This window comes from Lepidochelys kempii, chromosome 2 (assembly GCF_965140265.1).
Source record: "Lepidochelys kempii isolate rLepKem1 chromosome 2, rLepKem1.hap2, whole genome shotgun sequence".
NCBI classification, from domain to species: Eukaryota; Metazoa; Chordata; order Testudines; family Cheloniidae; genus Lepidochelys; species Lepidochelys kempii.
Window position 1 is genome coordinate 266,812,348 of NC_133257.1, and position 27,692 is coordinate 266,840,039.

The 27,692-nt window shown below is 53.2% G+C and overlaps 1 protein-coding gene across 1 annotated transcript in view; it reads right to left on the reverse strand.

Moving 5' to 3' along the window:
* Nucleotides 1-1,227: 1,227 nt before the first annotated feature.
* The window catches only part of CSPG5 (chondroitin sulfate proteoglycan 5), a 37,406-nt gene continuing 10,941 nt past the window's right edge, over nucleotides 1,228-27,692 (reverse strand). The window contains exons 3-5 of the mRNA XM_073334921.1: nucleotides 17,820-18,008; nucleotides 8,636-8,708; nucleotides 1,228-1,749 (exon numbers count right to left, since the gene is read on the reverse strand). Coding sequence (XP_073191022.1) covers nucleotides 1,588-1,749; nucleotides 8,636-8,708; nucleotides 17,820-18,008 — 424 coding nt within the window. The 3' untranslated portion in view covers nucleotides 1,228-1,587. The remainder of the gene's footprint in view (nucleotides 1,750-8,635; nucleotides 8,709-17,819; nucleotides 18,009-27,692) is intronic.

Here is a 27,692-nt window from a genome sequence, read left to right on the forward strand (position 1 = left end):
TTTGGAGTGATCGTCTGTGTGACTGACTCCACTGTGGAAGGGGCAAGAGAACTGACTAGGCTCAGGGCCCTCTGTGTCATTTGAATTTCCCTTCCCATTGCTTCTCTTCAGCTGCACCTGGTGTGCCCAAGACCATAGCGCGCAGTGAAGTGCAGCACTGATTGCCTTCCTGGCAGTGTTTCATCAGCACCGGACTGGTAACTTTTTTCATCCAGCCTTCTCTCCCCTCCCCACCCCAGCAGCTGACGAGAGCGGCAAATATGGGAAATGGCTTGACATGGCAATGTTAGTATGAGAGCGTGCGCTTCTCCTCCGCATGCCTTATCCGGAAGGCTTTATGAAGGGCAAAGCTCGCAATGCCATCACAAACACACTCTCAACCTGAGCCAAGATGAAAGGGGTGAAGGTGCAGTAGGGCCCCCACCTTGCAATGGAGTGAATTGAGGCTCTGACTCAGTTTCACCCTGGCACTACTAGGCAAACCAAGCAAGCCCAACAGGCCAAATCCCATTGAAGCCAACAAGAGCTTTTCCTAAGTAAGGACCTCAGGAAATTACCCCTCTTCTAAAAACATTTCTCCAGGATCCTCGCCAGCTGTGGGGAGCCCCCCACAGGCGCCGTGAGGAAGTTGCGTTGGGAATTCTGCACTGGGGGCTGCTCCGTGTGAATCAGCAATCAGCACCCCAGCAGGGTGTCAGACAGTACCATCCGGCTGGACATTAGCTGCTATTTGTTATTCTGTTTAACATGCTTCAGTCTGCCAGTAAGGGGCAGAAACAATATAATGTGACTTGACTGGGTTAGCACAGCCCATGACTACTGGATAGCAACTAGATGCAGTGAACAGCTTGCTGCCAATCCATGCACTAACGTTTTTTCAAATCAGGTGCAATTCAAGATCAATGCACCACTACTTTGAGGACTTCAGTGCTGCCCAGACTTTCTGCTGGATCTATGGATGGGTGCGGGTTATCACCCATAATCCATTTGGCGAATACTTACAAATATATTCAGAGCTATCACGGTCAATATGCAAATAGCACCAAGGGCTACATTTACAATGGTTGCTTGTGATGAGCAATCGAAACGTGCTGAGCGCTGAAATGGGTAGCCCCTTGGAAACAGGAGCCGATCTTGGCCTATCAATGACCTATCTGACCTTTTCTATCTCTGCACCAGGGATTACAATCTGGCGCGCCCACACAACAGCAAGAGGCAACCACGTGGTTTAACTTTAAAAAAATGTTTTATTTCAAGATCTTTCTTTTTTTTGTTTTTAACTCGTATTTCAAAAAAAATTGGGTAAAAGTACAAAAAATGTCAGTTGAGTAACAGCAAAGGTTTAGAAATCACAGCCGTGGAACTAACCCCAGCAATATACAGACAGGGCACATACCAGACAACCCAATGGACACAATTCATCAGAAGAGCATTTTGATTCTTCTTTTGTATTATTTTTTCTCTGTACAAAATACACCAAAGCATGCCAGGGAGCCAGGGGAAAAAAATATGACAAACAGTTACTAGAAATGAGAGTTGTACAACAGGAAATGGAGTGTGCTCTTTCTCTCCTCCTTTCAGTTTCCTTCATGTCAAGTTGTTCTGCAGACAGTTCACACCGGACTCATCCTGTTCACCCTTCCCATTATCATGCTTGGGTGACATGGAGTTCTGAATATTAAATGATTCCTCTTCTTTCATGCAGGATTTCAGAGAGTCCTGCGGTTTGTGGGGAGCATTGGGGTCATCCTAGAAAAGAAGGAGGGGAAAATAGAAGGGAGAAGGGAGGTTACAGAGGGGGCTCTGATGGAGGCCAGAGAAACCCTGCCCCTCTTTAGTAGCAGAGCACTGAGAAAGCAGGGGGTGATCACACAGGAGTAACACCGCCACAAGTTGGAGCAGAGGGGCTCCCTCGCTGTGAATTACTGTAGAAGGCTCTCAGCCGGCCTGTCACCCAAGCTCATCCCGCCTGCCATCCTCTCGGACGTGTAGTACCACGTGACCCCGTGACTCAGCTTTGAAACAAACCCACAATGACTTAAATCTGCTCTCAATGAATTACGACATGGCTTTGCTCTCAGCGCTGAAAGCCACGGAGCATATACAAAGGACCCTGCCTGCCTTAGGGGCCCGCTGCCATCATGCATCCTGTCACAGCAACGGAGACTGCCCGAGCTGGGTTCAGTTTCGAGAAGGTGAGAGGCAGGACTGGGGAATTGTGTCCCCCTCGACACACACACACACCCCCTTTGGGGGGAGGTAAGCTTTAGGATGCTGCAGCCCCGAATGAACAATCATACTGAGCCCTTTCCACCTGCAAATGTCAAAGCCCTTTACGAAGTGCGGAGAGGGACTAACAATGAACATATCTGCCCCTGCACAAATTGGTACTGCTAGGTAAGCCACAGGAATTAAATCTCTGATGAGACAGGTCGCCAGTGTCATCACCTTAATCTTTTACAGATGAGGACACTGAGGCAAAGTCACTCAGCAGGTCAGCGGCAGAACCAGGAATAGAACCTGGAAGCCTTGATTCCCAGCCCCGGCATTGTACACCATCCTTCACCCCCTTCTTATACTGGAATTGGGAAAGGTTCAGAAAAGGGCAACATAAATGATTAGGGGTATGGAACAGCTTCTGTTTGAGGAGAGATTAATAATACTGGGACTTTTCATCTTGGAAAAGAGACGACTAAAGGGGGATATGATAGAGGTCTATGAAATCATGACTCGTGTGGAGAAAGTAAATAAGTATTATTTACTCCTTGTAACACACGAACTAGGGGTCACCCAATGAAATTCCTAGGCAGCAGATTTAAAAGAAACAAAAGGAAGTATTTTTTCACACAACGCAGTCAAGCTGTGGAACTCCTTGCCAGAGGATGTTGTGAAGGCCAAGACTATAACAGCGTTAAAAAAAACTAGATGAGTTCATGGAGGATAGGTCCATCAATGGCTAGTAGCCAGGATGGGCAGGGATGGTGTCCCTAGCCTCTGTTTGGCAGAAGCTGGGAACGAGCGGCAGGGGATGGATCACTTGATTGGCTGTTCTGTTCATTCCCTCTGGGGCACCTGGCCCTGGCCACTGTCAGAAGACAAGGGCTAGACGGGCTAGACTGGGCTAGACGGACCTTTGGTCTGACTCAGTCTGGCCGTTCTTATGTTCTTCAAAAAAAAAAATCACTGCTGAGAAATACACCCAATGCCAAACCCTCATTGGAGCCGGCCAGGGTTCCTCACCAGCCCCTTGGTCTTGGGGGAGCTTCTTCGGCTTGGCCCCAGCATTGTGGATGGTGCAGGCAAGGCTTCTGGCGGGCTGTAAGCCGGGTGTTCGGGAGGGAGCTGCTGTTTCGGAGGGAGCATGAAGAGCTCCTGGGGATCTTTCTGGGTGCCCCAAACAGCAGAGCCTAACCATCTTGCTCAAGCCCCTTCAGATGCCCTTTGCATATTGCTGCCACACCGGGAGTCCCTCTGGGCTGTAAAATCTACATTATCACATGAATGTTGTAGAGGGCTTCCCCTGGGGCCTGGCATAGCCTCCAGCAGCTCTGGGCTAGCTCGTACCTCTGCCCATGCGCCTCGCTCCTAACCGGCAGCCCTTCTGCTCTTCCACATCTGGGTCCTTCCCCAGCTCTGTCGAGGCTCCTCACTCCTGACCCACAGCACCACCTGCTGTGCCAGTCCTGCCTCCCACAGCCTTTCAGCCCCGCTCTGCCCCGCTACCTCCACTCCCATTTGCAACAGCCTCTGCTTTTCCACCCCCTGCCTCCCTTGGATACAGAGATTTTAACGGCTGACCCTGCCGCACTGACATGTTACCATCCTGCCTCTCTGCTGTGCTGCCCAACCATTGCACCATCATTTCCCTCGGGGATTTGGGGGATTAGTCTACACTCCATATAATAATAATTCTACAGACAATGAATCAAGTCCATTGATGGAAAGGTTGCTACCTCTACATGAGCATGGTGCCCTGAATCACTCCAGAAATCAGGAGGAATCTGCCTCTAGTAAGGCATGAGCTGGTAGCTTTGGATCGAAAGGCATTCTGGACTGCTCACTTGAACTAAAGGGAGAAGGCCATTAGTAGCAACTAACATCGCTTCCAGACCTCCAGCCACTAGAGGCTGACATGAGTCCAGCCCTGTGAAAGGTCAATACCGTATTTGCAGCACTGCCCTTTACTGGATGGAATCAGTACTGCTTTGCTGTGTGTCATAGCTGCTATACTTCTAGCAGGTAAAGGAGATTCTCCTTGGAGCCTATGCTTTTGGAGGAGGAGGAGCTCTGTCCCCAGTGCTGCTGCAAAGTTCTGTGTGGCCATGATAGGCAGCTCAATGAAGGTGTAGGCAGTTGCAGGCTCCTTGCAGTATTTTAGTATCCAACATATTGCAGATGAAAAAAACAAATAATGAATTCGTATCTATTAGCGGGTGCTACGCTGAGAAACTGGCTGAGTGCCAAGACCCCAGAGAAGGGTTAGCTAATCACGTGACACACTCAAAGTAGCATGTTCAACCAGCAGGCTTAATTAAATTCCATCCCAATCATTGATGCTTTGCACATTGAGTAACTGTGTTTATGTAGCTGTGTAACGAGAGGCGAAGAGATACAAATTCTGAGACTCCAAGTGCTCCAACCTGATCAGATCTGTCCAGTGGTAGCTCCCATGTCACAAAATACTCATCTTTAGGCCAGTTTCTCCTTACCAATTTCTCCCCCATTTAACTGAGCGTGGTAATATCCCTGGAGACTGAACTCCCCTCTGTGTGCACAGGACAAGTACAGCCTGGACAGCTTCAGTGGAAGATTCATACATTTTAAGGTTGAGGGGACCACTGTGATAATCTGGTCTGTCCTCCTATATAACACAGGCCAGAGACTGTCACCCAGCAAGCCCCCTAACCTCTCACACACCTCACTTTGCCAGTCTGCCTGCCTCAGCCCCACTCTGGGCCAGTTCAAACCTATGGTGAGCTGTGGTGGTGATTCTGAGATGGGGAAACCCAGACACCCCCCAGCCTGCTTCCCACAGGCCATTAGACCGGATTCAAAGCCAGGCCCTAGAAGGGGAAGGTGCCATCATCTGGAACCAGTCCTTGAAGCCATCCAGTCTGCCGTTGCTGCAAGGCTTTGTTTGTGTTGGTGAGAAGGGAAAGAAAGCAAATGAACAGCTCAAAGCCAGAGCAGGGGGTTTGGAAAAGACACCTGGGAGGTGCTGGAACAGGTCTGATCCTTGCACTCCTTCCTCTCCGCTGAGCCAAACTCCCATCACGCAGGAGCAAGCCCATGGGATGTAACAGTGACCAGGAAGGATGCTGATCTGCAGAGCAGTCAGGAGAAGGGGGCCATCTCCTATTCACAGCTCCTTACCCAGCCAACTTAGGCAGCTGATGGAGCTGGGAAGCAATGGGTCCAGCCAGGGGAGGTGGGGAAGACAGAAGACTTGATTATACTGATGGTTGATAGTCCTCCAGCCTCACAAATCCAGATGCCAAATGGCCCATATATTAGTGCTGCTAAGTTTCTCTCATATTTCTCAAGATGTGGCCAATGTCTTCCACCCTGGAGTGGGGAAATGAATGGCTCCTTCATTTCTCTAGGGGAGCCCTCAGGACCTCTCCTCCCTGCCCCCTGTGAACCACTCAGCTCAGCGGGTTAGTACATAGCCCTAATGACAGGGAGATTAATGGCTATGGACCCACGAAGGCCAGTTGTGGTTGAGAGGGGTGAGAGATAAGGAGAGTTGGGTTCTTGTCCCAACCCTGATACTGGCCTCCCATCATGACCTTGGGCAAGTCACTTGGCTTCTCTCTGTTTCTGATTTTCCCCCTCTGAAACATAAGGCAATATCATTCCAACTGTGGGGAAGTGCTTTTGAGCTCTGGAGGTTAAGTGCAAACCCCATGGACCGAAATCTAGCAGTGCTGTTCCAATATCAGGCAGAGGGGTCACTGCACTTTCTAGTCTCAAATAGCTGCACTGCACAGTGTTACTGTGCGCTGTCAATCAAGTGCTGGGATCCACCCCAGAAAGGGCTGCATTTCAGTGGTGGGTAAAGTGATCCATGTATATCCATCCCCTTCTTCTCAGGGGTGGTTTGGGAGTGTGTGCCAAGTGCTTTGAGATCCCCAGTGAAGGGAGCTATAGAAGAGTGAGCATCATTCTCTGTCCTACCCAAAGCTTCAGATCGTTAGAAGAGCTAGATTAATCGCAGTAAACGCTGCAGCTCACCCTTGTCCTCCTCTCTTATTGTCACCCGCTCTCTGCGGCGGTCTCTCACTGAGTCTTGTCTAAAGCACGGTGCGCACTCTGCCCCTGCGATCCGTGCTGCCCAGGGCTCCAGAGACTTTGGCTTGTGTCTCAATGCTCACTTTCAGGTGTGAGTCAGGGGATGGGAAGAGGAGACCTACAGATAACAGGTTAGTTTTAGCCCCCAATGGTGGCATTCTCCGCACCCATGTCCTAACCTTACAACACCTTCCTACCGAGAGGCAAAGGGGAAGCTCTGGGTGAGCATCTGTCCTGTACTTGCCCTTAGCTGGGCATGCTCTGCAGCTTGCTTCTTTGGCTCCCTTTTTGATAGGGGGTAAGGAGCTCAGTGGTGCCCCTGGTCAGGCACAGAGAGGAAGCACAGCCTCTGGAGGATACAGCAGGGTGCAAACCCATTGGGCCCAGGTGGACAGGCCAAGAGTGGCCTCCTGAAGTAAGACACCTTTGCTGGGAAATTGGAGGGGGGCATGCAGGAGCTCTCAGGCACCCTGCCCTTGGCTGTGTCCTGTCTGGCTGCCTCCTGCTCCCATGCTGCTGCGTCAGCACCACTCACTCCCCAAGGCATCCTGCTTGCTCTGAGCAGGGGGCACCGGGGAAATGGGAGAGAGAGGGAGGGAACCAGAGGGAGGGCAGAGAAAGGGCGTGGGGGCAAAATGCTCCCTGGATTTCAGGGATCAGTGACCCACATCATCCCAAATATGGAGGGGCAGGACCCTGCAATGTCCCACCCATGGTGACACAGGGTCCCTCAATATCTCTCACTCAGAGGGTCCCACAAAGTCCTACGGTTGGGGGCACAGTGTCCCACACACAGAGGGTCCCACAATGCCTTGCAGTTCAGGGCATGGTTCCCACAATGCCCCACAGTTGGGGGTGCTGGGTCCCACAGCATCTCCCGTGTCATGAGTCAGCTCAGCCTCTCCTATTTCAGGGCTTTGTGTTGCCCATTTGAGGGCTTGAGACCCTGTTTCCATGTACAACACCCAAGGCTCAGAGTCCCCCCCGCCCATGCCTTGGGGACTTTGTCCCTTTCTCAGGGTCCACCCCCCATGACACAGCCAGCGAGGTCCCGAGACATGGGATAGGGTTTGCCCCAGACAGAGCCTCAGACCCTCACAGGCCCCACTGCACTTTGCTGGAGAGAGTGACACACACAGACACACAGAGACGCACACAGACGAGCCATGTCGTCCTGCCATCCAGGCCAGCACAGCCCTCCCACGTGAGCATGGACACGACAGAGGGAGGGCAGGGGAAGAAGCCGAAGTGAGCAACAGGGGGAGACGCTGACTGGACTGGCTGACTGGACAGGCTGCTTCAGAGTGCGAGGCGCAGGCCGAGCAGGGGGTCCCGCTCCAGCAGGGCGAGCTCCCAGAGCCTGTGCAGATCAGGGGCCTCGCTCAGTGTCAGGGAACAGGGGTGGGGAAATGGGGATTTCTCCCCACTCCCTCCATCGCTGTGCTGGGTTTTGCCCCAGGAGAGGGGCCAGTGAGAAGGCGGGAGGGAGAGCAGGACATTCCACCTGGCAGCTTCACTCGGGCTTACGGCTGCCACCTCTGAGGTACGAAGTACCGGGAGATCTGGGATGGTCCCAAGCCCACAACACTGGCTGGCTGGCTGGCAGTGGGTGCTGAGCACCCTTCCACACTGCCCAGGGCAGTCCTGGGAAAACCTCAGCAGGTGGCAGCCCCACTCAGACCCATGTCTGTGTCAGGGTCCCCAGAGTGAGTCCATGGCCCCGGCCTGCTGGACAGCCCCCCTGGAGCCAGTAACCACCCTTGGCAAACCCTTTCCCGCCCCTGCAGGGCTCTGAACTCTGCATTCCCTCCCCACGGCCCCTCCACGTTGCTGGCTCCCTCCTTACTGCATGAACCTCGAACATCTTCAGCCCCTGCATGCCCTCTCCTCAAACCTGAAACTCCTCCTGGCTCCCACCCTCTGTCCTGCCTTGCAGGCTCCTGCCCGGGCTCCCAACACTCATGGGTGGGGTTACAGTCCATGCCATGTTGCCACGTCCTGCTGGGCAGCCTATCACAGGGGCCTGGGAGTCACCTACACCTCTGCTCCCCTCTGCACTGCTCCCAGGGCCAGGCCTGTGCAGATGGGCAAGGGGGTTTCATCACAGCCCCATCCAGTGCCAGCCTATTGGCACCACTAGCCGCAGGACCCCCGATCTCTGTGCCATGGCTCTGCATGTGCGCTCTGAAGCAGCCCCTGGCCAGCGCAGGCTGTGGGGAGGGGGAGGCATGCAGAAGACGGAGACATGAAGAAGACGAGTTACCTGACAGATAACGTTATCATAGTAAGCCAATGCACGGGCATGAGGGGAGAGGTTACATGGGGTGTTGCAAAGTTTCCTTACATTTGGATGGGAGCCCTCGGCAATCGTGGACAGGGAAAAGTTATCATTGTGGAGCTCAGACGGCGTTCGGTACCTGCCAGCGGGGAGAGGAGACACAAACGGAGAGAGGTCAGCAGCCTGGTGATCAGTTGTACAGTCAATTGCTTGGCCACACTTCAGTTAGGAAATATACTCAAGAGACCAAATATCACACTGATTAGTATGGTACAGGGAAAAGGTTCTACGCGATACAGGCCCCGGAAGAGCCGTCCCATGCAGCGACGTTCCATTCACCTTACGGCGAAGGCGGGCTGCCCAAAGCCACGCCCTGAAGCCAGCCTTTCAGACCCTACTTGTTTACTAGGAAAAGGTACCGCATCCGTCATTCAGTTAGTCAGCTTTCACCATGTTTGTGCTGGTAGCCTGGTGTGCCCCATGTACCCCGGGGGGGACGTACCCTTAGCTTTGTGTCGCATACGTACATTACAGGTGCTATGGGGGATGAAAGCACCACTGTGGTCTGTGTGGGCAGCTCCTTTCCTGTTGTTCTGAAGACATAATCAGCTGTCCTGATACCGACAGTTTGCGTATCCAGTCAAGCCAAGGCCTACCTCAGCCAATGCAAAGAATTATGGGATTCTTAGCATCAATGTTCAGGCTTATGACACAGGGGCAGGCCAAATGGGCCTCCATAAGTACAATATGTATATTTAAATGCTTGGGATATAGATACTGTGGGAAGAATTATGAGGATAATACATATGTACATGCTAGCCAGTGGCTATTAGTCAACAGGCCCCACGAGCACAGTCACGACACAGCGAGGAGCACATGCCGAGCCAATCAACCCTCCCCTCCGACGCCCGACTCCCACATCCTCCTGCCCTGGCCCTCCACCCATCTCACCCCCAGCACCTTCCCAGAGGCCTTTGCTTCATGCACGCTAGCGAGGACAGAGTGACAGCACCGTCCAGCGAGGAGGCGCCTCACGGCAGGGATGCGCCCCCTCACAGCAGGGAGCGGGACAGGCAGCGCCGGAGATGGGGCCGTGTTAGTGACATCGCCTGGAGTCCCGTCCCCACACGCTGCCCACGCGGACCTTGGCCACGGTCACACTCACACATGCTGGCCTGTGCACACAGCTACACTGGTATACGGACAAATGCACGCACACTCTCACACACACACACTCGTCCGCACCCTTACCTCTATTCCCATTTGCACACATTCATTCGCCTGGCACCCTCCCAAGCCAGCCCGCATGCCCGTTTGCTCACCCCCCCCATCCTACGTTAATTTGAACGCATCGCTGCACACACTAGTGTCCCCGCACACGCTATGCCGCACGCACAGCTCCACCGATTAGACCGGGCGTGCACCTGCGTGCACCTGTACCGGCTCGTGGGCACAGTAACGGGCGCACTGGCCCTTTAAGCCTAGAAAGGCCCAGAAGAACCCGTTCCAGGAACAATAGAACGAACAGTGGCTCAGGAAATGGCAGAAGCTGGAGGAGAGGAAGCAGCCCCGGGGAATTAGTAGTGGGATGGGAAAACCCAGGTCACCCTCCTTTTCAGGGCCCAGGACAGGGTGGGGCAGGCCAGCTGGAAGGAGGTCTCGGCAGAAGGGCAGTAGATCTGCTGCCTGCCTTCTCCCTCAGAACAGCGGGTGGTGGGCAGCAGGAGAAGGCCGGAAGGCCGAGCTCCGGCTAGAAAGCGCTGGGAGGGGGGTCGCTTTGTGCGGAGCAGACTGGGGCAGAAGAGCCAGAGCTGAGTGTGACCCTTCGTGTTGTGGCCTGCAAATTGTTTTGAATAGTTTCTGTGGGGGGGAGGGGAGGGGAGCTATGAGCCATGAGAAAGACTGTGGAGATCTTTAGGGGAAACAGAGGCAGGCTGCTGCAAAACTGCCTCTGGCCACAAGGCGGGGTACTCAACAGGCAGCTGCCCTGATGTAGACATATGTCTCCCCACCCCCCCACTGCACACTCTTCCATGGACACTGGTGTGCACTCCTCCCCCCCCCCAGGACACTAGCACACTCTTTCCACGCCTGCTGTGCCACCCCTCACAAGCGTGCACACACCCCTCTCTGGTGCATACCCCTCCATGCACGTCCACACAGGAAAGGCGAAGCAGCCAGGGTGAAGCTGCTGGACTGATGGCCAGCATCCCCTCCTCCCCCCCGCGGGTGACCTGAGGCCCAGGGGATGGTGACTGGTGGAATCTGTCCCTTCGGGTTCCCCCCAGAGGCTCCTGGCCCTGGGAACGGACAAAACACCATCTGCTGCTGCCAGGCTAAGAAGCCCCATGCAGAGCAGCAGCTGCTGAGGGCTTTGCAAAGCTCTTTTCCTCGCCTCCCCGGAGGAGGGGCGGAAGGGATGCCCGCTTTGTGGCTGTGCATTCAGGCAGGGCCCGGGGCCTGACTCATTTGCATTCGTGCTGGTGAATGAGAGAAACGTGCTGCAAGCATGTGCTGACCCGCAGGCTGGCCTCATGACCCCCCAGTCATTCAGCGGGGAGAGTCCAAGGCGTTCCCAGGCTGCCCAGGCATGGATCAGAGGGGCAGCAGCTAGGCACCGATCCCGGCAGCTGGGCTCCCTTAGAGCTTGGATTTAGATCTGAAAGGAGCAACTCCAATTTACAGAGCCTCTTTCATCCCAATGAGAATCCCAAGCCCTGAATGGGCACCAGTCAGCCAGCCAGCTCCCTGCAGTGGGGAGAGGGGATACCATTCCCCAGGGTCACCCCCACTATGCCACCTCCACCCACCTCTGCATCAGGGCCTCATCCCAAAGGGCCACAGAAGGTGGGTGCATATAAGCATGGAGTCGAGTGCAGGCTGGCAAGCACGTGTGAGCTCGTACCTTTCGGCTACTTTGTGGACAGTTGCAGAAACCCAGGGGCCTGGCCATCTCTGCTCATTAATAACCCTGGGTCTCATTGTGCAGGGGCTGGGGTGAGAACCCTGAGTGTCCTGGCTAAATTCAAATGGAAGAAATGTATATCCCGCTACTCTTAATCTCCTCTTGTGTTTCAAGCCGAGAGTCAGCATGGCTGAGGGGTTAGCTCACAAGACTACGGAGCTAGGAAATCGTGCGGATTAAACTTTGCTCTGAAAATGACCCTCTTCATAGCTTTAAGGTAAATCATGTCCCCTCAATGCCTCAGTTTCCCCATCTGTAAAATGGGAATAATCTTTAATGACCTCAGTGATGGGGGTTACAAAAATGGTTACTGCCTGTGAAGTGCTCTGAAGATGTGAAGAGTGCTAATGAAGTGCCAAGGATTGTGATTCACTCGCTGCTGAATACTTCACTGCCTGCGCTACACTGTTCTGCCATGTTGCTCTGCGCTGTTAACAGCTACTCAGCATCACTCCAGAGCTGGCTGCATTTCTGGGAGGGCTGAAACAATTAACATGTCCTGTGCACTGCGGAGTTTGCTGGGCTCTTTGGGACGAAGAGCTGACGACGTCTAGCCCTGGCGGAATGCGCGAGAAGAGCCTGCATGATCCTGTGGGGTGCACCCACCATGGAGGGAGAGGGCCTAATGAACAGGCTGCAGGGGCTGTGGGGCACCAGCTGGAACAATGGGATGAAATTAAGAAAGGGAAAAAATGAGGCCGAGTGTTAGGAGAGAGGCGTGACTGGCGAGACTGGGCTGTGGAATAGGCTCCCGGGGGAAGTCAGGTGAGCCCCCCCATCACTTGGGACATTCAAACCAGGCAGTGCAAAGCACTTCCTAATAAAGACACTAGGCACTTTACAAACATTAATTAACCACTCCTTAGGGAGCCCTCCTGCCTGGCCCAGGGGGATGGGAATCTAGCTGAGCTCAGGTTTCAGAGTAGCAGCCTTGTTAGTCTGTATCCGCAAAAAGAAAAGGAGGACTTGTGGCACCTTAGAGACTAACAGATTTATTAGCGCATAAGCTTTCGGGAGCTACAGCTCACTTCACAAGTACTCCTGTTCTTTTTTCTAGCTGAGCTCGTCCATCGCGGGCAGTGGGGATTCTATGAGCCTTTGCACTCCAGCACCGCGCTGCTTGGGGGTATAATCAGAGGTCGACAAAGCCAACAAATGGATGCTCACGGGATCAGGGGGTGACTCCAGCAGCTGGCTCAGTTTGTTCCTCTCCAGTCTCTTCAGGGCAGAGAGTAACATGCATCTACAGTCTGGGCATGCAAAGGCAAAGCTCAGTTGGGTCTCTCTTGAGGAGCTGGGATCATTTTTGGGGAGGCTGTTTTCCTGCGCTCCAGAACTCACTGGGGCTGGGGAAGTGGTAAGGCTGCCCCATCCCTTTACCCTGCTAACACATGCTGAGAGCCACCCCTAACAGATGTATGGCTTGGCACACAGCCCTTTGCCCAAGAGACAAGTAGCAAGCGGCAGTGTGGGCTACAAGTCTGAGCCCAACAATGGGAGTCAGGAACTCCTGGGTTCTAAGCCCAGTGATGACACAAACTGCTGCAGAAGTGTCTTTGCTGCCTTGTGCCTCAGTTTCTCCATCTTTAACATTGGGAATCATAGATCTTAAGGTTGGACGGGCTCATCTTTATCTCATCTCCTGCATAATTTAGACCAGAGAAGTTTAATAACTTCCAACTCCCATGGGGGCCATGAAGATTAATTACTTAATGTTTATAAAGAATGTTAAATTATTAAAAATGTTGCAGGGTAACAGTGATGAATGACATTTCTATAAAGCCTTGCAGCTCAAGACTCCAAAAGCGCCCACTCACTGAAATGCAGCCACCTCTGGGGTGGGCGGCATCAGCTGATGAACAGCACACAGCAACACTATCCAACAGCCTGGACGAGACGTGAAGAATACTTTCTCCAGTTAACACTGCCAGAGGATTTAGAGAGGCAGAATCTAATTATCTAGACTGGACTCCGACTAGGACACTGGGGGGGTCACACCCCAACTCTTCCAAAAAATGCCAAGGGATCTTCAATAGTCACAAATTGTCAGCACCTGTTTCATGGCTGATTCAAAAGGCGGCACCTCCTGCAGCATAGCGCCCCCTAGCACCAGATAGGGCATTGCTTCAGTACTGACAGCGGTAAGTGCATCACCTTTTGACCCACCCCCACCACTGGGGTTTTTCTGGGAGGTTTCCCACCCAGACTCTGTTTACTAGCAGAGACCTCAGCCTGCTGAGATGGTCACAAGCCCAAGCCAGAGGGACTCAGAGACACCCCACGACGCCTCCTGCCTGATCCCAATGCCCTCCCTGCTGAGGCTGTTCACAGTGAGGGGGAAGAGCCTGCTCCTGGGGCTCGCTTACTGCTACGCACGTCTGGGATTTCACCCGGGAAATTTACGAGCTGATGAGAATAACAGCGACGGACGAAACTGTTCCAGCTCACCGGCCACACAGCCCTCTGCCCAGCGCGCCGGCTCCCTGCATAAGTCACGGGCGCTGGCAGGGATTCCGCAGGGCTCTGGAGTGTGAAGCTGCGCCGGGCGGGAGCCCAATGCTGCATCTCATGGGGCTGTCCCATTACTCGGCACCACTACCAACCCAGCCACTGCCTCCTGCGCCCTGGGGAATGCCTTGGTGGGTGGATGAACGCATGTTGCATGGGGAAACAGTGCAAGGGCCTGCAGCTGGGACTGGGGTTCTGGGACGTTCCCTACACCCTGCTGTGTTTCCCGATAGACTCCTGATGGGATCGGAGCACTGGGGACCTCCCTACAACCTGCTGTGCGACACCATTCCCGATAGACTCCTGATGGGACTGGGGCTCTGGGGACCTCCCGACATCCTGCTGTGCGACACCATTCCTGAGACACCTGATGGGACTGGGGCTCTGGGGACGCTCCCTACACCCTGCTGTGTGACACCATTCCTGATAGACTCCTGATGGGACTGGGGCTCTGGGGACGCTCCCTACACCCTGCTGTGTGACACCATTCCTGATAGACTCCTGATGGGACTGGGGCTCTGGGGACGCTCCCTACACCCTGCTGTGTGACACCATTCCTGATAGACTCCTGATGGGACTGGGGCTCTGGGGACCTCCCTACACCCTGCTGTGCGACACCATTCCTGATAGACTCCTGATGGGATCGGGGCACTGGGGACCTCCCTACACCCTGCTGTGCGACACCATTCCTGATAGACTCCTGATGGGACTGGGGCTCTGGGGACCTCCCTACAACCTGCTGTGTGACACCATTCCCGATAGACTCCTGATGGGACTGGGGCTCTGGGGACCTCCCGACATCCTGCTGTGCGACACCATTCCTGAGACACCTGATGGGACTGGGGCTCTGGGGACGCTCCCTACACCCTGCTGTGCAACACCATTCCTGATAGACTCCTGATGGGATCGGGGCACTGGGGACCTCCCTACACCCTGCTGTGTGACACCATTCCTGATAGACTCCTGATGGGACTGGGGCACTGGGACGCTCCCTACACCCTGCTGTGTGACACCATTCCTGATAGACTCCTGATGGGACTGGGGCACTGGGACGCTCCCTACACCCTGCTGTGTGACACCATTCCTGATAGACTCCTGATGGGATCGGGGCACTGGGGACCTCCCTACACCCTGCTGTGTGACACCATTCCTGATAGACTCCTGATGGGACTGGGGCTCTGGGGACGCTCCCTACACCCTGCTGTGCAACACCATTCCTGATAGACTCCTGATGGGATCGGGGCACTGGGGACCACCCTACACCCTGCTGTGCGACACCATTCCCGATAGACTCCTGATGGGACTGGGGCACTGGGGACCTCCCTACACCCTGCTGTGCGACACCATTCCCGATAGACTCCTGATGGGACTGGGGCACTGGGGACCTCCCTACACCCTGCTGTGTGACACCATTCCTGATAGACTCCTGATGGGACTGGGGCACTGGGGACCTCCCTACACCCTGCTGTGTGACACCATTCCTGATAGACTCCTGATGGGACTGGGGCACTGGGGACCACCCTACACCCTGCTGTGTGACACCATTCCCGATAGACTCCTGATGGGACTGGGACTCTGGGACGCTCCCTACACCCTGCTGTGCGACACCATTCCCGATAGACTCCTGATCGGACTGGGGCTCTGGGACGTTCCCTACACCCTGCTGTGTGACACCATTCTCGATAGACTCCTGATTGGACTGGGGCTCTGGGGACGCTCCCTACACCCTGCTGTGCAACACCATTCCCGATAGACTCCTGATGGGACTGGGGCACTGGGACGTTCCCTACACCCTGCTGTGCGACACCATTCCCGATAGACTCCTGATGGGACTGGGGCACTGGGGACCTCCCTACACCCTGCTGTGCGACACCATTCCCGATAGACTCCTGATGGGACTGGGGCACTGAGACGCTCCCTACACCCTGCTGTGCGACGACACTTTGACCACAAGATTTAGTGAAGTTTAATTTACAATGTATTCTGCTGAATATAAAATACTGCTGTCTTCTCTGTGAGAGATTGTTTGTGTGAATGAGGAATGCATGCATCAGGAAAAGATAAGGTATGAAAGCCATTACAAATGTCCAGATGGTCAAGAAAAGTGAGAGACTTGGAAACACCAGGAGACAATCAGAAAACATCCATTGTATCCGATGCTAAACATGTTAGCAGCATTGACAACCTCAGAGGTGAGGCAGGCACCCCCGAAGGCAAGACAACAAATAGGAGATAACGATGGGAAGCCCGACAATAACCATCAAATGATAACAGCAGAAAACCCCAAGATTAACACCACTTAAAGACTAATGATTACAGTATGACATTGCAAAATGTGTGGACTCAAATGGGAATTTACAACTATAAAGATGGGGTGTTTTGCCATGGAACTCTGGGTTCAGTCCTGCCAAAACCTCGGAGTATCGGATCGCGACCGACAGAGCCCAGCTCCTCACTCATGTTCAATCTAACTGGCCATTAGATTGACTCGAGCTACAACAGACTGGTAACTATAAAAACATCAACTGGCAGGACTGTGTGCACGTTGTGTATGTGTGTGTGAGTGAAAAAGCATAGGCTAACTGTTGTATTTTTAATAATTATGGCGTATTTGCCTTCTCTCTTATACAAGACCCCGTGTGCTTCTTATAACACAAATTAGGCTTTCCCAGCTCAAGCACCCCCTTAGCTGGGCTTAGTCAGCACACGCTGTGAAAGCCAGACGCAGGGCAGTGCCTTGCTCTCTGCTCACACTGATCCCTCGCTAGGAAAGGGGTTCCCAGGAGCACGGAAAGTACCAACACCCCAAGAGTTTCCAATGCAGCCCAAACACTGGCTGGCTGCAGGCTGTTCTAGGGGAGTCCAGCCACAGGGCTCTGGCCACATTCAAACCTCACATTTTGCCCCGGACATTTCAACAGGACAGTGTCATTCCTGTCCTAATCTGCAGCACAGTATTGCTGTGCCCTGTCCAACCTCGCCTCCGGCTTGCCAGTTGTCCCCCTGTGGCACATGCGGCGTGTCCTTAGGGCTGCCATACTTTGGTGGTTGGGTTTAGTGTGCTGGTGCAGGGCGGTGCTGGTGGCCTGTGACATACCAGGGGTCGGATGAGATGATCCGGTGGTCCCTTCTGGCCTCAGACTCTATAACTGTCTCTATAACTGCTGTGTCCCACCCCAGAGGTGGCTGCACTTCAACAGCAGGTGCATGGCATGTGGGGACCTTGCTAGATGAAAGGCACGTATGCACACATGCCAGTCCTTTGCTCCACCGCTGTGGGTCAGGACGGACACTGGGGACAACTGGGCCAAAGGTGGGAGCAGAGATGGCCTAAAAACAGCCAGCTTTCTTGTTCCACAGTGTCACCCCCCAGCTGGCAGGGCCAGGGGACAGAAATGCCCCCTGGGGGTTGGCAGGCAGTCACTCCCCTTGGACAGCAGGTAGGTGCCCTTCCATTTTTCACTGGCATCCCATGGGCCGGTTGGCATGTGCTCAGGTACCCTCCCACTCCCCATGGGTTAGACAAGTGGATGCCCCTCTCCAGGTTAGCTGCATGTGCTCTCCCGACCAGCATACTCCCTCTAAGCTAGCAGACAGGTCAGCTCCTGTGGGGCCCCAGGTGGGCACGGTACAAGCTGATTAGCACATGGACCCTCTCCTGTGAGCTGCCAGCTGGGCTCCTTCCCACTACCTCCCGCATCCTGCCAGCCCTCTCCCCATGCGGCTCTCTCCCTGCCCTCCCCGCCAGGCCCCCTGCCCGCTCCCCAGGCCGCTCACTTGGTCTTGCGCAGCTTGTTGTTCTCAGTCTTGAGTAGGTAGAGCTTCTTGGCGAAGAAGACAGTCATCATGAAGAGCAGCAGGACCACGAGTGCTGCCGAGCCCACGGCCACGCACATCACCTGGAAGTCGGTGATGATGGACTCGCAGCGAATCCCCTTGTGCCAGATGTAATCCTGGGTGTTGCACCTGCAACGGGACCCATGCCACCAGTTAGGGGCCCGCTCAGCAAACGCCAGCAGGACATGCCGAGAGCTGGGTAGGAAAGGGATTTGCAGGATAAGCGAGGGGCAGTCAAAGCCAAAACCGCAGGGGGCTCCCTAGGCACCAGGTCACCAAGCAGGAGGGAAGAGTCCCATCAGCCCACAGCACCCAGGGAGACGGAGACAAGCAGCTGAAGGATTTACAGGCCAGACAACGTGGCTGGCTAGGCTAAGCACAGAGATTACAAGTGGCTGAAGGCTGTGAACGCCAAGGAGGGTGAGGGATTCTTCGGGGTGCTCCGCGGGGGTCTCCCCAGGAGGAAATAGGATTACACCAAGAAAAGGGGGACGGCATCTGAGTATGAGGAAATGGTTCCTAAGGGCGGGGCGGATGCCTGCAGAAGTGTTGCCTAGGGCAGGGGAGACGCCTTTTCATAGCCCCTAAGACCAGCTCAGAGGTGAGGCATGGTGGGAGGGAGTCATGTGCCCCCCCACCCCCCTGGATTTAACTGTTTGGCTTGTATTGAGCATGCTCACACAGACTGAGCATGCTCAGTAACATCTGCTGAAGCCACTGCCCTCACTGTGCCCTTACTTATGCCCCCTACACCCACACCCACTCTCTCCCCCCCCTCCCCATAGGTGCAGGGCGTCTCTGGACCAGCTTGCTCCAACCCAGGTGTCTAAAGTCAGGCTTCTCCCTCCACAGTTCAGTCCCTGAACGAAAGCTGATCACTGGAGTTAATGGGGGCTCTGGTTGCCAAGCCCACGTGCCTGGGTCTGGATGAAAATGCCTCACATTACCAGTGTCTGAGAACTGTTGGCTGAAGTCTCCTGGAGTGGGAGCCTTTCCTTGTGAGTCACTGATGTGCCGCTCTTTTGTGGCACTCCAGACAACTAATAAACACAACGCTCAATGCAATAAACCTCAGCATGCAGCTCGACGGCCTAGCAGCTTTCATGCCCAATGGATCCCAGACAACATTGCAGGGTTAACCCATACACAGCCGGGGGGGCTACAAGCAAGGGATTTGGCAAATGAAGCCTAGGTACCGGGAGGCTGTTCTAGATGGCCTGAGCTGCAGAGGAGAAGGCTCAGGAGTGGTACACAGCTGGTACTAGATTGACAGAGGGAGCTGGGGTAGCAGAGAGGGGACGTCAATGAAATCAGCTGGAGCAAGTCCTTGGAAGGATGTAGAATCAAGGAGGGCAGGGTGGAGCCGGGTCCTGGAATAAACTGGAGGCCGACGCGGAAGAGTTTAGCAATAATAAATAAAACTGTACCCTCCCCTAGCACCCTGTGAGGACCTCACAGCACTGTACAAACCTGCAGGAACTGAGCTCACCGTCCCGTGAGAGGTTAGCACCCCAACTGCACACAGAACAGAGGAAACGAGGCACACAGAATTCGCATGGCTTGCCCCGGGGCACACAGCGAGCCTGTGCCAGAGCCTAGCAGAGAACCCAGACAGTCCTGCCTCCCCCGGAGAGGGGCGGGGGACAGCGCTCTTCTGTACATGCTTGCTGCACACGTCGGGGCCCAACGAGCTGGGAAAGCTGTGAGCAGTGGGGGCAAAAGGGAGCTCTGGGGCAAGAGATCAAGGACAGGCCTGGAGAATGGACTGCAGGGGGTGCTCCTGCACCGGTCAAGGGAGATGGTCTAGGGCAGGGGTGGGCAAACATTTTTGACTGTGGGCCATATCGGGATACAGAAATTGTATGGTGGGCCATGAATGCTCACAAAATTGGGGGTTAAGCTATGGGAGGGGATGAGGGCTCTGGCTGGGGGTGCGGGCTCTGGGGTGGGGCCAGAAATGAGGGGTTCAGAGTGCAGGAGGGGGCTCTGGACTGGGGAAGGAGATTGGGGTGCGGGGGAGGGGGCTTCAGGCTGGGGCTGCGGGGCTGAGAGTGCGGGTGGGGTCTCTGGGCTGGAGCAGGGGGTTGGGGTGCAGTGGGGGGTGAGGCTCCGGCTGGGAGTGCAGACTCAGGGTTGGGGCTGGGGATGAGGGGGTTGGGGTGCAGGAGGATGCTCCAGCCTGGGGTTCGGTGGGCTGGAGGGGGATCTGGGCTGGGGCAGGAGGTTGGGGCACGGGAGGGGGTCGGGGTGCAGGCTCTAGGTGGTGCTTACCTCAAGCAACTCCCAGAAGCAGCAGCATGTCCATCCTCCAGCTCCTACGCAGAGGCGCGGCCAAGCGGTTCTGCGTGGAGCCACGGCACATGTGGAATGAGGCAAGCCCCCGAGCCCGGTGGGAGCTTGAGGGCCAGATTACAAGGTCTGATGGGCCAGACGTGGCCTGTGGTTTACCCATCCCTGCTCTAGGGGACCCATCTCTAGCTTGTCTCCTCGGATCCAGTGGCCAGCAGAGGAGACGGAGGTTCAGATAGGGGAGAACTGAGGTGTGAACCTTAACAAGGCAACAGCCGAGCAGGCAGGGGGACAGGGGCTGTCTGAGGACTTGTGGTGCTGTATCAGAAAGAGGATGTGCTGGGCTGGTCACAGAGCAGCCTGCTCCATGCTCGCCTGCTCTGTGCCCAGCTGTCTCCGGCAATCTCAAGCCCTGGCTGGCCCAAGCCCTCAGCTGCCTCATAGGTTCCCTTTGAGAAAGCCAGTCAGTCACTAGAGCCGGTCACGTCTCCTTGGGGCGTGGGGAAGGCAACATCCAAGGGCGACACAAGCTCTCCCCATCTAAGGAGCACCCCCCAGAATCCCGGCAGTGATGGGTGGGAATTTCTGCCCTGATTCCTTTGGGTACAGGGCCCCAAACCTATTCTGGACAAAGGGGAAAAGCAGCCCCACTGACTGGTGAAAGATAAATGTCTAACAGCACAGGAACATCATGCCGGCCAGGGGGCTAAAGTGAGGGGCTCAGCCAGGACACCAGAGTGCACCCAAGAGCAGCGTATCCCCACCCCACCGGAGGGCCCCCACGCTCCTGGACATGGGCTCTCACCTGTTCTGGAAACCATCTGCCTGTGTTGTGAGCATCTGGGCTAAAGCGCCACGTGTAGGTTGCTAGGGCCACCCGTGGGGTCCGATCTACCAGAGACAGTGTGCCTCAGATGGGCCCTCCCCTCACCATCCCTGGACCGGTGAGCTCTGAGCACTACACGCGCCAGCCCCATACAAACAGGCTCTGGCTTTCAGACCCCCAGGCTGGCCACCTCAACTCCTGTAACCCTCTCCTGTCTATCCCCGCCACATCCCACCCCCAGTCTGTCCAGCACGCCACTGCTCCAGCCATGTGAACCCCTCCGTGCCTCTCCCAGCAGCTAACCAAGCTCCTTGTCCGCCCCTTCAAGGTCCTGCCATAATCCTGACCTCTCCCGCTGCTCACTTTTACCTCCCTACCCCTACGCGCTTCCTTGTCCTGTAGCCTTACCTTCCTCCCTTACCACTCCCTTGCTCTCCTCCCACCCAGAGCTGCATGGCTTCCATCTCCCGGCCCCAAGCCCCCAGCCTCATCCTCCATGTGCCCACACTGCTGTCCTGTGTCTCTGCCCTAGTTGGATGATCAGTGACTTGGGAGGGGGAATGTGTCTCTTTCTACGGCTTATGGGGACTGGTCTAGCTCCGGTAGAACACGGAATCATAGAATATCAGGGTTGGAAGGGACCTCAGGAGGTCATCGAGTCCAACCCCCTGCTCAAAGCAGGACTAACCCCAATTAAATCATCCCAGCCAGGGCTTTGTCAAGCCTGACCTTGAAAACCTCTAAGGAAGGACATTCCACCATGGCCCTAGGTAACCCATTCCAGTGCTTCACCACCCTCCCAGTGAAAAAGTTTTTTCCTAATATCCAACCTAGACCTCCCCCGCTGCAACTTGAGACCATTGCTCCTCGTTCTGTCAGGGGTTTCAAAAGCCAGCTGGTAGGCGACCAGAGGAGCTAGCGAAAAGGGGAGGTTTGCAAGGGAGTTTAGACAGGGAGCGGGAGAGCCAGATACACCTAACAAATAGTCTCTAAACTTGGACTAGTCATACCCCTCCACCCCCCGCCCCAAAAAGAAACAAATAAACCAAACAAACCCCTGCAAGAATAAAAATAATGCAGGCAGAGTCCGGCAGCAGAGAGGGCGGTATCCAGTTGAGTGCACTGAATGCAGCACATACATTTACCTGCCTTGTGGGCAGGTGGCGTATGTGGGCCTACCGTACTAGCAGTTCATGGCCCTCAGAGACCGAGGACGGGCTCTTGAGCCCGGAGCAGCTGAACCGGAGTAGCTAAGGGAGACAAAGAAGTACGCAGAGGAGACTTTCCAGGGCACAGCAGAGTGGTTCCCCCCTGTCCGACAACCTCTGTGCTGCTGAGGAGGATGAAAGTCCTGGGGAAGGAGATCAACCACCTGGAGCGGAGGAAAATGAGCCCATAGTTGGAACTCTCCTTCCAGCTGACATCATGGTGTCCTCTCACACTTGGATACCCCCCTGGGGGAGGGGACCCCAGTTACTAGGGGGATTTGATTATTAGAAATGTAAAGAATTGGGTTTGTGATGACCGGGAGAACCGCATGGTGAACTGCCTGCAGGGTGCGAAGATTGCAGACCTCTTAAGACATCTAGATAGACTTATCTGCAGTGCAGGGGAGCAGCCGGTGGTTGCGGTACATTTAGGTACCAATGACATGGGGAAGGAGAGGAGAGAGGTCCCGGAGGCCAAATTTAGGCTGCTAGGTAAGAGATCAAAGACCAGGATCTCCATGGTAGCGTTCTCTGAAATGCTTCCAGTTTCACGTGCAGGGCCAGTTAGACAGGCAGAACTGCAGGGTCTCAATGCGTACATGAGGTGATGGTATTCGGCAGAGGGATTTAGGTTTATTAGGAACTGGGGAACCTTTTGGGAAAGGAGGAGTCTGTATAGGGAAAGTGGACTCCATCTAAATGGAACCAGACTGCTGGCATGTAAAATTAAAAAGGTCACAAAGGAATTTTTAAACTAAGGGCTGGGGAAAAGCCAACAGGTGTGGAGGAGCACATGGTTCGGACAGAGACATCCCTTAGGGGAGGATCTATTAATGGGGATTCCCTATATCCTAGTAAAGAGGAGAGGAAGGAAGTTGATAACGTGCAAGTGGCAACTGAAGAGAAACAGTCAACGAAAGAGAGTCCTATTGAAATACATCACAGGAAGGCAGCCCACAAAATATTGATAGTCTTCTACAAGCACTTATGAAGTGTAAGTGCTAAAATGGGCGAACTAGAGTGCCTGGCATTAAATGAAGATATTGATATAATAGGCATCACAGAAACTTGGTGGAATGATGATAATCAATGGGACATGGTAATACCAGGATACACAATATGTAGGAACTATGGCACTATGTGTTAAAGAAAGAATAGAGTAAAATATAGTAAAAATCTTAACTGAATTGAACTGTACCATAGAATCTCTATGGACAGAAATTCTATGCTTGAATAATAAGAGTATAGCACTAGGAATATACTACCAACCATCTGACTAGGATGGTGATTAGGAAATGCTCAGGGAGGTCAGAGAGGCTGCAAAAACAGAAATCTCAATAATAATGGGGGATTTCAACTGCACCCATATTGACTGGGTACATGTCACCTCAGGACGGGATGCAGAGATAAAATGTCTAGACACCATTAATGACTGCTTCTTGGAGCTAATTCTGGAACCCACAATGGGAGAGCCAATTCTTGATTTAGTCCTAAGTGGCGCACAGGATCTAATCCAAGGGGTGATGATAACTGAACCACTCAGTAACAGTGACCATAATATAATTAAAGTTAACATCCTTAAACGTTAAATCATCCTTAATTAAATTTCCCCTTATTTGGGAAAAATACCAAAGAACCCCACCACAGTAGCATTTAACTTCAAAAAGGGGAACTGCACAAAAATGAAGAAGCTAGTTAAATGAAAATTAAAAGGAACAGTCAAAAGAGTGAAATGCCTGCAAGCTGCATGGAAACGTTTTAAAAACACCATAATTGAGGCTCAAATGAAATGTGTACCCAAATTTAAAAGAAAAGGAGGAGGACCAAAAAAATGCCACCATGGCTAAACAACACAGGAAAAGAGGTGCTCAGAGACAGAAACACACCCTTTAAAAATTGGATGCCAAATCCCAGTCAGGAAAATAGAAAAGAGCACAACTCTGGCAAGTCAAGTGTAAAAGTATAATTTGGCAGGGCAAAGAAAAAATTTATTTGAAGAGCAACTAACAGAAAACACAAAAACTAGCTGCAAAAAAAAAAAAAAAAAGGATATCAGAAGCAGGAAGCCTGCCAGACGATCAGTGGTACCCCTGGACACTCAAGGTGCTGAAGGAGCACTCAGGGAAGACAAGGCAGCTGTAGAGAAGCAAAATGAATTCTTTGCAACAGTCTTCACTGCAGAGGAGGTGAGGGAGATTCCCTCACCTGAGCCATTCTATTTGGCCTCCAGGACCTCTCTTCTCTCCTTCCCCATGTCATTGGTACCTAAATGTACCGCAACCATTCTATTTAGGTGACAAATCTGAGGACTGTCCCAGATTGAGATGTCAGTAGAGGAGATTCTGGAACAAATTGATAAATTAAACAGTAATAAGTCACCAGGACCAGATGGTATTCACCCAAGGGTTCTGAAGGAACTCAACTATGAAATTGCAGAACTACTAACCGTGGTAGAAGAAGTGAGCTGTAGCTCACGAAAGCTTATGCTCTAATAAATTGGTTAGTCTCTAAGGTGCCACAAGTCCTCCTTTTCTTTTTGCGAATACAGACTAACACGGCTGTTACTCTGTAACCGTGGTATGTAACCTATTGCTTAAATCAGCTTCTGTATTGGAGACTGGAGGATAGCTAATGTGATGCTGAGTTTTAAAACAAGCTCCAGAGGCGATCCTGGCAATTACAGGCTCATAAGCCTAACTTCAATACCAGACAAATTGACTGAAACTAGTATCAGACACATAGATGAACACCATATGTTGAGGAAGAGTCAGCATGGTTTTCATAAAGGGAAATCATGCCTCACTCATGGGTATTGGAATTTTTGGAGAGGGTCAACAAACATGTGAACAAGGGGGATCCAGTGGATATAGTGTACTTGATCTTTAGAAAGCCTTTGGCAAAGCCCCTCATCAAAGGCTCTTAAGCAAAGTAAGGAGTCATGGGGTAAGAGGGAAGGTCCTCTCATTAATAAATAACTAGTTAAAAGGTAGGAAACAAAGGGCAGGAATAAATGGTCAGTTATAAATGGAGAGAGGTAAATAGTGGTGTCCCCCAGTAGTCTATAGTGGGGTCAGGGCTGTTCAACATATTCATAAATGATCTGGAAAAAGGGGTAAAGAATGAGGTGGCAAAATTTGGAGATGATACAAAATTACTCAAGATAGTTAAGTCCAAATCTGACTGCAAAGAATTACAAAGGGATCTCACAAAACTGGGTGATTTGGCAAGAAAATGGCAGATGAAATTGAATGTTGATAAATACAAAGTAATGCACATTGGAAAATATAATCCCAACTATACATATAAAATGATGGGGTCTGAATTATCTGTTACCATTCAACAAAGAGATCTTGGAGTCATTGTGGATAGTTCTCTGAAAACATCTGTTCAGTGTGCTGCGGTAGTCAAAAAAAGCTAACAGAATGTTAGGAACCATTAGGACAGGGATAGATAATAAAACAGAAAATATAATGCCCCTATATAAATCCATGGTACACCCACACTTTGAATACTGCATACAGTTCTGGTTGCCCCATCTCAAAAAAGACCATATTAGAACTGGACAAAGGACAGAGAACAGAGGACAGGTCCACCAATGGCTGTTAGCCAAGATGGTCAGGGACACAACTCCATGTTCTGGGCATCCCTAAACCTCTGACTGCCAGAAGCTGAGACTGGACAGCAGGGGATGGATCACTCGAAATTGCCCTATTCTGTTCATTCCCTCTGAAGTACCTAGCACTGGCCACTGTCAGAAGACTAGATGGACCTTTGGTCTGACCCAGGATGGCTGTTCTTATGTTCTTAAGTCCCATTGACTTCAATGGGGCTACTCGTGGACTAAGTCCAAATCCAGTCATCTGCACGTGAACTGGTGGGGCTATTGAAATGGATACATTCATGAACAGGACCGTATGACTAGGTGTCCTGTGAAAGCAAATAACTGGACTCAGAGACCCAGGAGATCCTGTCCAGTCCTATGCTCCTAAACAAACTACCACCCTGGCATCCACACACACACCCACTCTTTGATCACAACAGGGAAGACCCCTGCTAATGACGACATACTATAGGATCCTACAGTAATAGTCCTAGGCTCTGTGTGACCCTCCTTGCAAGCTGCAGTGTCTGGGGCCAGACCTGTAGGATCCTAGACCATTGTTCTAGACGAGAGAAGCCGCTCTGGTACATGAGCCTCCAGGTCGGTTCTGCTATGGATCTGCAGCCGCTCTCCATCCCCTATGGAGTCTGGCCTTGGTCACGCGGTTTCTCCCCTTCGCTCTCACCTGGAACTGGAATCAGTTTGGCTCCTCTGCTTAAGCGAAACAAACCCCTCTACACGGGCCCCTGAGCTCTTCCAGCTCATTTTCTGCTTAAGCCTGTGGGGCCCGCCATGTGCTCCAGCATGTACACGCACACCCCTGCAGAGGGCACCAGTGAGCTCTCTGCTTGCGCTGGGCGGAAAAGGGATTTCTGCCCATTGCGTTTATGGTGTGTCCCACCAATATGGAGAACACTGTTTGGGCTCAGAGTAGCTGGAGGGTTTTTTGCGTTAGTTCTGGAGTCAGTACATAGGACCCAGAGGCTGCTTCCCACACTGGATTCTAACGAATCTACAGGGGACAAGGGAGCTTGACTGAGATTTGGTGCCTTGTGCCTTCAATAAACCAAACAGAGCGTGGCTGAGCCATGTGCTGGTGTCAGGATCAGTCCGGAGGCCTTTTCGTTCCTCTACTGTAATAACCCCTCGCGTGCTCTCACAGGCGACAAGATCAGAGGTGTTCTGTTATCGGCCTCAGCACCGTGTTTCACATGGGGCAGCTTTTCTGTGAATTACGGCACTGATGCTAGGAAGGTTGACGGCAACTATATAGGTAAACAGCCAGGTTTGGGAACACAATGCAGTGGCTTTGGAGTTTGAGGTAGCAGGTTTCTACCTGCAGTTATAACATGACACCAACCTGGGCTGAAAAAATGCATTGCCCAGCCAGGGTTGCCACAGATAGGGCTGGGCTATGCTGTGGGCACAGCCTGTGGCTGGAGCCTAGGCAACTTCCTCCTGCATTACATGTCTCCCCACACGCGTCAAACACCTCCCCGTGGCTGTTGGGAGATCAGCTCTGCTGGGCTCCATGCTTGTACGCCCCAGGTCACACTGCGGCAAACCTCTTCCCGCTCAGCCGCACGGGGACCAATCGGACTCGCCTCTGATCTGGTGCTGGGGGAAGCTTTCCCCGGCAGGGATGCCCCTGCCACGCCCCAGGTACATGGCGCTATCTGTCCAGGGCCTCGTCTGGCCCTCATTGGTAGCAGCCGAGCCCCTCTTGCTCGTTAGTGAATTTTTTCCTCACAGCCCCTAGGGAAGGAGGGGAGCATCATCCCCACTTCACATGGAGCTCAGGCCCAGGAAGTGACTTGACCAAGGTCATGCAGGGAGTCTCTGGCTGAATCAGGAATTGAACCCTGGCTCCCCAGGCCCCGTCTGGCTCC